Source organism: Haematobia irritans, chromosome 3 (genome assembly GCF_050003625.1).
Source record: "Haematobia irritans isolate KBUSLIRL chromosome 3, ASM5000362v1, whole genome shotgun sequence".
Taxonomy (NCBI): domain Eukaryota; kingdom Metazoa; phylum Arthropoda; class Insecta; order Diptera; family Muscidae; genus Haematobia; species Haematobia irritans.
In genome coordinates this window covers 208,288,219-208,301,084 of record NC_134399.1, presented here as the reverse complement: position 1 = coordinate 208,301,084, position 12,866 = coordinate 208,288,219, and the positions used below count along the sequence as shown (strand labels likewise).

Below are 12,866 nucleotides of genomic sequence, written 5' to 3'. Positions count from 1 at the left end.
TTTGTCAACATTTTTTTTTTGCAGAAAATTTTGTCAAAATTTTATTTCCATATAGAAAATTTTGTAAAAATTCTATATCTAAAAAAAAATTTTGTGAAAATTTTATTTCTATAGAAAATTTTGTCAAAATTTTATTTTTACAGGAATTTTTGTCAAAAAAATTTTTTTGCAGAAAATTTTGTCAAAATTTTATTTCCATATAGAAAATTTTGTAAAAATTTTATTTCTATATAGAAAATTTTGTAAAAATTTTATTTCTATATTGAAAATTTTGACAAAATTTTATTTCTATATAGAAAATTTGGTCCACATGTTATTTCTATAGAAAATTTTCCAATATTTAGTAAAAAATTTTATTTCTATAGAAAATTTTGTGAAAATTTTATTTCTATAGAAGTTTTGTCAAAATGTTATTTCTATAGACAATTTTGTCAAAATTTTAATTTTACAGAAATTTTTGTCAAAATTTTATTTCCATATAGAAAATTTTGTAAACATTTTATTTCCATATAGAAAATTTTGTAAAAATTTTATTTCTATAGAAAATTTTGTGAACATTTTATTTTTTTAGAAAATTTTGTCAAAATTTTATTTCTATTGAAATTTTGCAAAATTTTATTTCTATAGAAATTTTTGTCAAAATTTTATTTTTACAGAAATTTTTGTCAATTGTTTTTTGCAGAAAAATTTGTCAAAATTTTATTTCCATATAGAAAATTTTGTAAAAATTTTATTTCTATAGAAAATTTTGTGAAAATTTTATCTCTATAGAAAATTTTGTCAACATTCTATTTCCATATAGAAAATTTTGTCAAAATTATATTTTTTTAGGAAATTTTGTCAAAATTTTATTTCTAAAGATAAAAATTTTCTTTGTGAAAATTATATTTCTAAAGAAAATGTTTTCAAAATTTTATTTTCATATAGAAATTTTTTTTTAAATTTTTTTATATAGACAATTTTGTCAAAATTTTATTTCTATAAAAATATTTGTGAAAATTTTATGTCTACAGATACTTTTGTCAAAATTTTATTTCTATAGAACAGTTTGTCGAAATTTTATTTCCATATAGAAAATTGTGTCAACATTTTATTTATATAGAAAATGCAAGTACCTCTCAGTTGGAGAAGAATATTTTGCAGAGTCTTAGTAGAAACATCAAGAATTTTACCAATCTACCAAGCAGTAAAAAATCTACCATTTTTGGTAGAATTTTAATAACTGTGGTAACTGTGCTCCCGTGGATGAATCGGCATCCAACTCGGCCCGTGTTGTCTCTATTGTTTTTGCCTTCTCTAAGCTCACTTCCTTATGAGTCCTAGCTCTTATCGCCAGTTTATTTGCCTTTCCATTCCTACTTCATTTGCCACTTTCCTCTTATTCCTCCGGTATGTCCCGGCATATGATTCAGATGTTGCTGTATTTCGACTATACGTTGGTCAGGCTTTTGCATTTCCATACGGTTTGCGATTTAACCATAATTTCATGTTTTGCAACCTTATGTTATCTGTTATGGAGTCCAAGTCTCCCAGGACCATATTACTAGCGTCAAAATGCCACACTATGATCCAAAATGTATTATATCTAATATTTGCATCATATCGTCGCTTTTATAAAATTTAGTTAAATTTTTCTAAAATTAATCTACATTTTTGATCGTTTTTTGAGCATTTGTGCATTTTTAAAATTGATTTTTTCATAAAATATTGCATGCTTTTGGGAATTTCAGTTTGTAAAAATTCATTCAGAGCATAGTTTTAGGCGAACGTAATTAATATGTTAAAATGGTACAAAGTAAAGGCACGGGAGCCACCGTGGTGCAATGGTTAGCATGCCCGCCTTGCATGCACAAGGTCGTGGGTTCGATTCCTGCTTCGACCGAACACCAAAAAGTTTTTCAGCCGTGGATTATTCCACCTCAGTAATGCGGGTGACATTTCTGTGGGTTTCAAAGCTTCTCTAAGTGGTTTCACTGCAATGGGGAACGCCTTTCGGACTCGGCTATAAAAAGGAGGCCCCCTGTCATTAAGCTTAACATGGAATCGGGCAGCACTCAGTGATAAGAGAGAAGTTCACCAATGTGGTATCACAATGGACTGAATAGTCTAAGTGAGCCTGATACATCGGGCTGCCACCTAACCTAAAGCCACAATTTACTGCCTTAATGACCTTTAAGAATAGCAGTATTTTATGCTAGTATATTAAAAATCCAAAAAGTATGCAATATTTCAAAATATTTTTTAGGAATTTCTCAGCTTTGCGGGAAATAGAAAATACACGTTTCATGAAAAGTTTCAAAAAATGCTTCAATCTTATAGAGATCTAGAATGCATAAAAGTATAAGCTATTTCGTTTCTATCTATTTATGAAATCTTGAAAAAAAACATTTTCAAAATATGTTGCATATTTTTGGGAGAAATTAAAAAAAACACAGTTAATATCATTGTGGTGGTTTGCTCCCCATACTACAACTGATAGTGATGCATGTCTACAGCATCTACACTGTAGCACTATATGCAGCACTCCATGAAGCGTGAAGTGAATACTTAACATTATCGTAATTATCGAATAAATGCATGAAAAGGGAGGTAACAGCAGAGCAAAAAACGCTATACTGCAAACTCTTTACTGCACATTGAAGTAGCTACTGGAGAATGTAGAGTAATTGAGGTATGGAAAAAAAATACTTAAGAGCATGCTTTGGCTTCTAAAGTGGCTGAATGTTTAAAATGTTATAATGGTTTAATAAACTTGCATTTATTTTTTGTTGTTGATGGTGAAGTTTGTTGTTATACAAAATTATCCCCATTTGTATGCAATGGATTTGTGCAGTTTTCTTTCTAGTTACTTAGCTAATTGAATTGTAAAGAAGAAATTAAAACAAAAAAAAAAAACGTAATACAAAACTAATTGAGATATATTTCGATTCTATTAATTTTCTAAGTTCTATTGATAATCATAGAAAAACTTTATAATACAAACAAATATTGTTTGTGTTAAATAATTAAATTGATTAATACAAATAATTTTTAATTGAAAAATCTTCAATGATTAAATATATCAATCACCAAGATCCCGACTCTAAGCCACCACTCGAACCATATAATGCTGATGGTTTTTGTTAAGCCTCCCATACTGTGCAAATAAATGTGCAAAAATATTCTGTGGATAAATTATGGCCATTTTTTGGGTTTCATAGTAAAGTAACTTTTTTTTTTAATATTTTTCTGCAGGCATTCATTAGAAAGTATTGTGTACATGATAATATATTTTTTGTTGTATATATATATATATGTGTGACAATTCTAAATTATGTTATATTCTCATGTTAATCCTGATAAGGATATAATGTCCTTGTACTTTTAAGATTTATTTCAACAAATCCTATGAGAAAGATTGGTCATACAAAGAAGGAAAAACGCACATAAATTTGCACTTAATGTTATGCAAGTTTTTGCTTCGTGCAAACATTAAAGCCTTAGAGTATGCTACATTTTTTTGTTTTTTGAAAAGATTGGAGACATTGGAAGGAGTCAAAGACATTGCTTCAAATGAAATACAATTTAAATGCTTTAATAAAAAATTTTATAAATTAACCAGTTGTCAATGGAGGAAGGTTTTTTCAATCAGGGAATTTATCAAACGTAAGAACAATTTTTTCGTTCATTTTATTGTCAGAATTTGCTAAAATTAAAATTAACCCTTACAATTGTGAAAACCTGAAATAGTGAAATCTCTACAATGTGGAAACTCAAACTTAAAAATTTTATTAAATTAAAAAAAAAAAATAATTAAACATTTTCCAATTTTTATTTTTATTAGATTAGTTAGATCTAATTTTTAAGATCTAAAAATTTGTTGTTGTTTTTAAGCACAATTTTAACTTTATTTGAGATTAAAACAAAAATGTGAATTTTAGTTTAAATAAATTCAAATAAAACCTTAAAATGTTTCTTATTTTTTAATTAAAAATAAAAATAAAAATTTGAAATCTGGGTTTCATTTGCTTTTTTTATTTTAAATAATTTTTTTACAAAAAATAAAAAAATCGAATATGAATTGTGCAAAGAAATTCATACAATGTGGAATGGCAAACTTAAAAATTTTATTAAATTTAAAAAAAAGTAATTAAACATTTTTCAATTTTTATTTTTCAATTAAAAAATTAGATTTTTAAGATCTAAAAATTTGTTGTTGTTTTTAAGCACAATTTTAACTTTGTTTGAGATTAAAACAAAAATGTGAATTTTCGTTTAAATAAATTCAAATAAAACCTTAAAATGTTTTTTTTAATGAAAAACAAAAACAAAAATTTGAAATCTGGGTTTCATTTGGTTTTTTTTATTTTAAATAAATTTTTTTACTAAAAATAAAAAAATCGAATATGAATTGTGCAACGAAATTCATACAATGTGGAATCGCAAACTTAAAAATTTGATTAAATTTAAAAAAAAGTAATTAAACATTTGCCAATTTTTATTTTTCAATTTAAAAATTAGATTTTTAAGATCTAAAAATTTGTTGTTGTTTTTAAGTACATTTTTAACTTTGTTTGAGATTAAAACAAAAATGTGAATTTTAGTTTAAATAAATTCAAATAAAACCTTAAAATGTTTTTTTTTTTTAATTTATTTTTTTTTTTACAAAAAATAAAAAAAAAATCTAATAAAACCCAGATTTTAAAAATTTATTTGTCATTTTAAAAATTGAATTTTTAAGATATATAAATTTGATGTTGTTCTTATGAACAATTTTAAGTTTGTTTGAGATTAAAAAATTTGAGATTAAAACAAAAATGTGAATTTTCCTTTAAATAAATTCAAATAAAACCCTAATATTTTTTTTTGTTTTAATCAAAAAAATAAAAATTTGAAACCTGGGTTTCATTTGATTTTTTTTATTTTAAATAATTTTTTTTACTAAAATAAAAAAAAAACAAAAATGAATTGTGCAAAGAAATTCATACAATGAAATTTGTTGTTGTTTTTAAGCACAATTCTACTTTGTTTGAGATTAAAACAAAAATGTGAATTTGTGAAATCTGAATAAATTCAAATAAAACCTTAAAATGTTTTTTTAATGAAAAAAAATTTTAAATCTGGGTTTCATTTTATTTATTTTTTTTTAAATAAATTTTTTACTAAAAATATATATATTTTTCATTTTAAACAATGAATTTTTAAGATATATAAATTTTAAGTTTGTTTGAGATTAAAAAATTTGAGATTGAAACAAAAATGTGAATTTTCGGTAAATAAATTCGAATAAAACCTTAAAATATGTTTTTTTTTAATGAAAAAAATAAAAAATTTGTAATCTGGGTTTCATTTGATTTTTTTTTTATTTTAAATAAATTTTTTTACTAAAAATAAAAAAAAAATCAAAGAAAACCCAGATTTTAAAAATTTATTTTTATTTTAAAAATTGAATTTTTAAGATATATAAATTTGATGTTGTTCTTATGAACAATTTTAAGTTTGTTTGAGATTAAAAAATTTGAGATTAAAACAAAAATGTGAATTTTCGTTTAAATAAATTCAAATAAAACCTTAAAATGTTTTTTTTTTTTAATGAAAAAAAAAAATAAATAAATAAAAATTTGAAATTTGAAACCCAAATTTCAGATTTTTATTTATTTATTGTTTTTTTTTTGGATTTAATTTTTTTTTATTCAAAATAAATTTTTTTACTAAAAATAAAAAAAAATCGAATAAAACCCAGATTTTAAAAATTTATTTTTAATTTTAAAAATTGAATTTTTAATATATATAAATTTAATGTTGTTCTTGTGAACAATTTTAAATTTGTTTGAGATTAAAAAAATTTGAGATTAAAACAAAAATGTGAATTTTAGTTTAAATAAATTCAAATAAAACCTTATTTTTTTTTTTATGAAAAAAAATAATAATAATTTGAAATCTGGGTTTCATGTGATTTTTTTATTTTATATAATTTTTTTACTAAAAATAAAAATAAATCCAGATAAAAATAAAATCCAATAAAAATAAAATCCAGATTTTAAAATTCTATTTTTCATTTTAAACATTGAATTTTTAAGATATATAAATTGAACAATTTTTAGTTTGTTTGAGATTAAAAAATTGTGAGTGTTTACTTAAAGCCAAGAAAATTAAAATTTTTATTTTTCTAGTTAAAAATTTGATTTTGTAGTTCTATAAATTTGAAGTTTTTCTTATGCATAATTTTAAATCTGTTTGAGATAACAAAAATTATAATTTTTTTTAATAAAAATTTTAAATTCAAATTTTATTTGATTTTTTTAATAAATATTTTTTTATGTAAAATAGAAAAAAATCGAATAAAACCTAAATTTAAAATGTTTACTTTTTCATTTAAAAATTAGATTTTTTACGATCTATAAATTTGATGTTGTTCTTATGCACAATTTTTGTTTGAAATTGAAAAAAAAATGTGATTTTCTATTTTAGTAAAATCAAATAGGGCATCAAAAACCTATTTTTTTACATTTTATTTAAAAAAAATTTAAACCTGGTTTTTATTTGATTTTGTTTATTTTTTTATTTACAATAAAAAAAATAAAATCCAGATTTTAAAAAAAGTTTTTTTTTTTGTTTGTTTTTCAAACTAAAAATTTGACTTCTAAGATCCATAAATTTTATGTTGTTCTTATGCTTATAAAATTGTGAGTTTTTATTTAAAATAAAATTATCAAATAAAATTTTTGTTTAATATAAAACACATTATTATTTAGTTAAATTTCAAAAAAATCAAATATAAAATTTAAAATGTTTGTTTTAAAATTTTAATTTAAGACAATAGGTTTTTATATTTTTTGTTTTTTGATTTTGTTTTAATAAAAATTTACAATATTGTTAATTTCATACAAACTTAATATTGTACATAAAAATAACATCAAATTTTTTAAATTAAAAAATAAACATTTCTATTTCAAACTAAAAATTGGACTTCTAAGATCTATAAATTTTATGTTGTTCTTATGTACAATTTTAAGTTTGTTTGAGATTAAAAAAAAAATGTGAATTTTTATTTAAAACAAAATTATCAAATAAAATTTCTATTTAGTATAAAACACATTATTATTTAGTTAAATTTCAAAAAAATCTTATTTGCATTTTTTATTTTTAATTTAAAACTTTGACTTTATTTTTAACTTTTGATAGATAGTTTTTTTTTTTGATTTTGTTTAAATACAAATTTACAATATTTTTAATCTCAAACAAACTTAAAATTGTACATAAAAATAACATCAAATTTAAATATCTTAAATATCACATTTTTTAAATTAAAAAATAAAAATTTGAAATCTGTGTTTTGATTGATGTTTTCATTTAAAAAATGTCTTCTACTTAAACAGATTTCTAATGTTTATTTTTTAATTAAAAAAAAAATTGATATTTAATATCTTTAAATTTGATGTTATTTTTATGTACAATTTAAAGTTTGTTTGAAGTTAAAAAAATTGTAAATTTTTATTTAAATAAAATCAAAACAAAAAATCGTCAAAACCCTATTATATTAAATTCAAATAATCAAATAAATAAAAAAATAAAATCAAATGAAAATCAAATTTAAAATGTTTATATTTAATTTAAAACAATAGGTCTTTGATATATATTTTTTTATTTTGTTCAAATAAAAATTTACAATATTTTTAATCTCAAACAAACTTAAAAATTTACATAAAAATATCATCAAATTTAAATATCTTAAATATCAAAATTTTTTTAATTTAAAAAATAAAAATTTGAAATCTGTGCTTTGTTTGATGTTTTCATTTAAAAAATGTTTTCTATATAAACAAAAATTAAAAAAAAACAGATTTCAAACATTTATTTTTGAATTTTAAAAAATTTTATATGTAATATCTCAAATTTCAGTTTGAGCGTAACTGAAATTTGAGCGTAGGTTTTATTTTATATTTTTATTTTTGAATTTTAAAAATTTTATATTTAATATCTTTCAGTTTGATGTTATTTTTATGTACAACTTTAAGTTTGTTTGAGATTAAAAAAATTTTAAATTTTTATTTAAACAAAATCATAAAAAACCCCTATTGTTTTAAATTAAAAATACAAATTTTAAATTTGTTTGATTTATAAATTATCCCTGAAAAAGAATTTCAATGGAAATTGTGATACATTTGGAAAATAAAATAAAAGATCCCAAACTTAAGGAAAATTTAAAATTTTTATTTAAAATAAACAAAAACGGATTTTTAAGATTAGTTAATTTTATGTTATATAAAAAAAATTAAATAAAATAAAATTCACTGAATGCGAAATCTTTAACTTAAGGAAAAAATTTAATTTTTATATACAACAAAAAAAAAAATATATATAAAAAAAACAATTTTTTTTTGTTTTAAGTTTATAATTGTTTACGCTCAAATTTGAGTTTGTTTGAGACTACAAATGTTGGGAAAACATACAATATCTTATAAAAGCAAAATTTTAATTTTTTTTTAAATTTAAAAATTAGGCTTTTAAAATCTGTCCTTACGCCAAAATTTTGAATTGGTTAGAGTTTAAAAAAAATAGTTTTTTTATTTCATATAAAAAAGCGCATTTTGGCTAACAATCCATTTTTTTAGATAAAAAAATAAAAATTTTAAATCTGGGTTTTATTTTATATTGGTTTCTTATTTTAAATAGTGGTTTTGTGGTTTTTGTTTCATTTTTTTATTTTAAATAAAAAATATTTTATTTTAAAGAAGAAAAGAATTTAATTATTGTTTTAAATATGTATATTTGATGCTGTATTTAAATTTTGAGTTTAATAAAATAAAAGATCCCAAACATAAGGAAAATTTTAAATTTTTATTTAAAATAAATAAAAATGAATTTTTAGGATTTAAAAAACAAATAATTTGTTTTATTTAAATAAAATTAAAACTTTTGCAAAGAAATTCACTGAGTGCGAAATCTCTAACTTAAGAAAACAATTAATTTTTATTTAAAACAAAAAAAAAAAATATATAAAAAACATATTTTGATTTTTTTGGTTTTTAATTTAAAAATTGGATTTTTAGTTGTTTGAGTTTGTGAAGACAACATTTTTAATTTTTCTTTAATTTAAAAATTAAGCTTTTAAAATCTTTCCCTACGTCAAATTTTGAATTGTTTGGAGTTTAAAAAATTTTTAATTTTAATTGAAAATAAAAAAGCTCAATTTGGCTAAAACCCCATTTTTAAATAATAAACAAATTTGAAATCTGGGTTTTATTTTATTTTTTTTTTAATTAAAATAAATGGTTTTATTTTATATTTTTATTCTAAATATTCTAAAACAAAAATAATTTTATTTTAAATAAGAAAATAATTTAATTATGTTATTATTTTTTAATCTTTATATTTTAAGCTGTATTTATATTTTGATTTTTTTTTAATATGAAAAAAAAAATTACGAACTTACCCAAACAAATCAGCTTCGCTTCCGGGAAAACTTATACGTGGTGATAACGGTGAACGACCTGCCCTCTTAAGCATATCATGCAGCCCTGGCGGAGCATGTATGGGACTCAAAATGGTTATTTTACGATTCGGTGGGGCCAATAAACCTCCGGATAAAGTCAATTGCGTACGCATGCCTGCCGATGATGAGGCCGAAGAAGTTTTCATTTCTATGGTCTCAGCCGATTTCGATATTAAAATCGAGGAGGACTGATGCAGACCCATTTTACTGGTACTGACCGATAAATGTTCCATATTTTGACCACCCGCTGTATCCACGGAACCAATATGGGTTATGGGCTCATCAATTTGTGTGGAAGCACTGCGTATACATTTCTCTGGACGACTTGACATGGATACACCACCAGCTGCTTCCGAATGCGCAGACGTAGAGCGGACAAATTGACGAACATGTTTTTGATGGGCCGTCAAAAATGTGCCCGACGATGATGATGAAGGATGATCGGAGGCTTCTGGTTGTTGTAGGAAACTTTGAAATTTCGATTTGGATGTGGACGATGTGGTCGAGGAGGTTTTCTGCATGAAACTAGAACGCTGCTCACTCGACACTATGGAAGTGCTCGATTGTGCCTTCAATTGTTGTCCCAATTGTATGGTGGCCAGGGTATTGCCACATCCTCCACCTATTTGTATGGCCAATTCGCCAGGAGCTCCCGTCACCGACGACGATTGTAGACTTTGACTGCGAGCACTGGTCGAAATGGATTTTTGTGATGTGAATATCTGTTGTTGACTCTGTTGTTGGGCCTTGTGTAGTTGTTGTAAATCGCCATCTGTCAGAGTACCCTCCTCCAGAATTGAATTGGAAGCAGAGGCTATGGAAAACGAACGACTGGCTATCTGACGGGACATTTGACTAACAACACGTCTCTGTTGATGTTGCTGATGTTCAACCATCACCGTAGTCATGGATGTGGTGTTGCTTGGAACACCAGCAACATCTTGTCCGGCCTCGGAACGTTCCTCATCAGCATCTGCTTCACTAGGCGTGGTTACAATGTACTGTGGCGGTGTTACGGTATGACTTTCGTTGGATGACATTTTTCGAATAATTTTTTACTTTTTGGTTGGCTTATTGTGGGAATTTTTCGCTTAGTTTCAGGGCGAAAAAAACAGTGCTTCTTCTTCTTCTTCTTTTTGTGGTGCAAAGTAACTTTCTTTGGTGGTTTAAGGTTATAGGTAACTTTAGTTGCTGAGTTTAGTATGATGACTTAATTTTGTTTTTTGTTCTTTTCCAAGAACTAAAAAGGTACAAATTTATGTTTTGTAGTGACAAGGCCTTTTGAAGGTCTTTTAGAATTTATTGTAGTAGTAGTTTTTACATTTATGTAAAATCTGTAATAGATTTAAATTTTAAAATGGGGTTAAACAATTTACCCTGTGTTTTTATTTTTGTTCTTGAAAATTGTCTCCTTTTGTGTTCAAACCCAACTGTGTATGCGTTGTTTGTTATTCCAATTAAATTTTTAATAGTTTTATTTTTTTTTTTTTGATAAGCTGATAGCCTTAGCTGGTGGAACTTTTTATTTAAAAAATTTTTTATTTTATAAAAAAAAAATATATATTTTTCTAGCTCATTCAATATGAGCAAGTTTAAAAATTTCTATAATATCCCAGCAAAAAAAGAGCATTCAAAAAAGTAGTTTGGATCCCCAATCTGTGATCCGGAAGTAGTGCAAACTTGGATCATCTCCAATGAATTTTACATGGGCTTGTCATAGGACAGAAGTACTCCCTTTTTGGATCCTTTGCATTGCTTTAGAAGTTGTGCCCTGGAAGTTAATTTGAATGAAGAAATTTAAAAAGCGAAATTTTTTTTTTACCAATTTCACTTTTTTTCATCCATATGTTTTTATCACACAATTATTTTCCTATTTTCCTATCTAATTTTTACAATTTGAAAAATTTGTTCGCTCCGACCAGGGGTTGAACCTGGGTTTGTGGGCATCATAACAGAACGCCTTAGCACACTCTGCCACAAACGCCATTGAACATAAAGCGTCGAAAGGTCAATTCAAATGTTTGTGATATGATCGTAATACGACACCAAGGAATAACATTATAATTGCTTCTCGAGATGTTCTTTATTAGTATGAACGAAAAAATAAGAAACGCAGGTTCAAATCTCACCAGCGGAATTTTTTTATCAAATATTTTTCTAAAAAACAATATTTTTTTATGTCATGCATCGTTTTTATTTTTTTTTTTCGGCATATATTTTCGTATAAATATATTTTTTCCATTAAAAATCAACAAAAAAACAAGTAAAGGGTGATTTGTTAAGAGCTTGATAACTTTTTTTTAAAAAAAAAACGCATAAAATTTGCAAAATCTCATCGGTTCTTTATTTGAAACGTTAGATTGGTCCATGACATTTACTTTTTGAAGATAATTTCATTTAAATGTTGACCGCGGCTGCGTCTTAGGTGGTCCATTCGGAAAGTCCAATTTTGGGCAACTTTTTCGAGCATTTCGGCCGGAATAGCCCGAATTTCTTCGGAAATGTTGTCTTCCAAAGCTGGAATAGTGGCTGGCTTATTTCTGTAGACTTTAGACTTGACGTAGCCCCACAAAAAATAGTCTAAAGGCGTCAAATCGCATGATCTTGGTGGCCAACTTACCGGTCCATTTCTTGAGATGAATTGTTCTCCGAAGTTTTCCCTCAAAATGGCCATAGAATCGCGAGCTGTGTGGCATGTAGCGCCATCTTGTTGAAACCACATGTTAACCAAGTTCAGTTCTTCCATTTTTGGCAACAAAAAGTTTGTTAGCATCGAACGATAGCGATCGCCATTCACCGTAACGTTGCGTCCAACAGCATCTTTGAAAAAATACGGTCCAATGATTCCACCAGCGTACAAACCACACCAAACAGTGCATTTTTCGGGATGCATGGGCAGTTCTTGAACGGCTTCTGGTTGCTCTTCACTCCAAATGCGGCAATTTTGCTTATTTACGTAGCCATTCAACCAGAAATGAGCCTCATCGCTGAACAAAATTTGTCGATAAAAAAGCGGATTTTCTGCCAACTTTTCTAGGGCCCATTCACTGAAAATTCGACGTTGTGGCTCGTTAGTAAGTCTATTCATGATGAAATGTCAAAGCATACTGAGCATCTTTCTCTTTGACACCATGTCTGAAATCCCACGTGATCTGTCAAATACTAATGCATGAAAATCCTAACCTCAAAAGAATCACCCTTTATATACGGCCGCAAGTTCGGCCAGGCCGAATCTTATGTACCCACTACCATGGATTGCGTAGAAACTTCTACGAAAGACTGTCATCCACAATCGAATTATTTGGGTTGTGGAATCTTAAAACTTCTTAACATCGTTTTCTAAATTGTGATTTAGTCCATACATGGTATATATTAGACAAAAAAGTTATGT

At 24.9% G+C, this 12,866-nt stretch overlaps 1 protein-coding gene across 3 annotated transcripts in view; it reads right to left on the bottom strand.

The window, feature by feature from the left end:
- Window positions 1-12,866, bottom strand: part of LOC142231792 (3',5'-cyclic-AMP phosphodiesterase-like) — a 769,719-nt gene that overhangs the window by 545,151 nt on the left and 211,702 nt on the right. For all 3 annotated transcript variants that reach the window (XM_075302431.1, XM_075302430.1, XM_075302432.1), the window contains exon 3: window positions 9,416-10,809. In XM_075302431.1, the coding sequence (XP_075158546.1) occupies window positions 9,416-10,515 (1,100 nt within the window). In that variant the 5' untranslated portion in view covers window positions 10,516-10,809. The remainder of the gene's footprint in view (window positions 1-9,415; window positions 10,810-12,866) is intronic.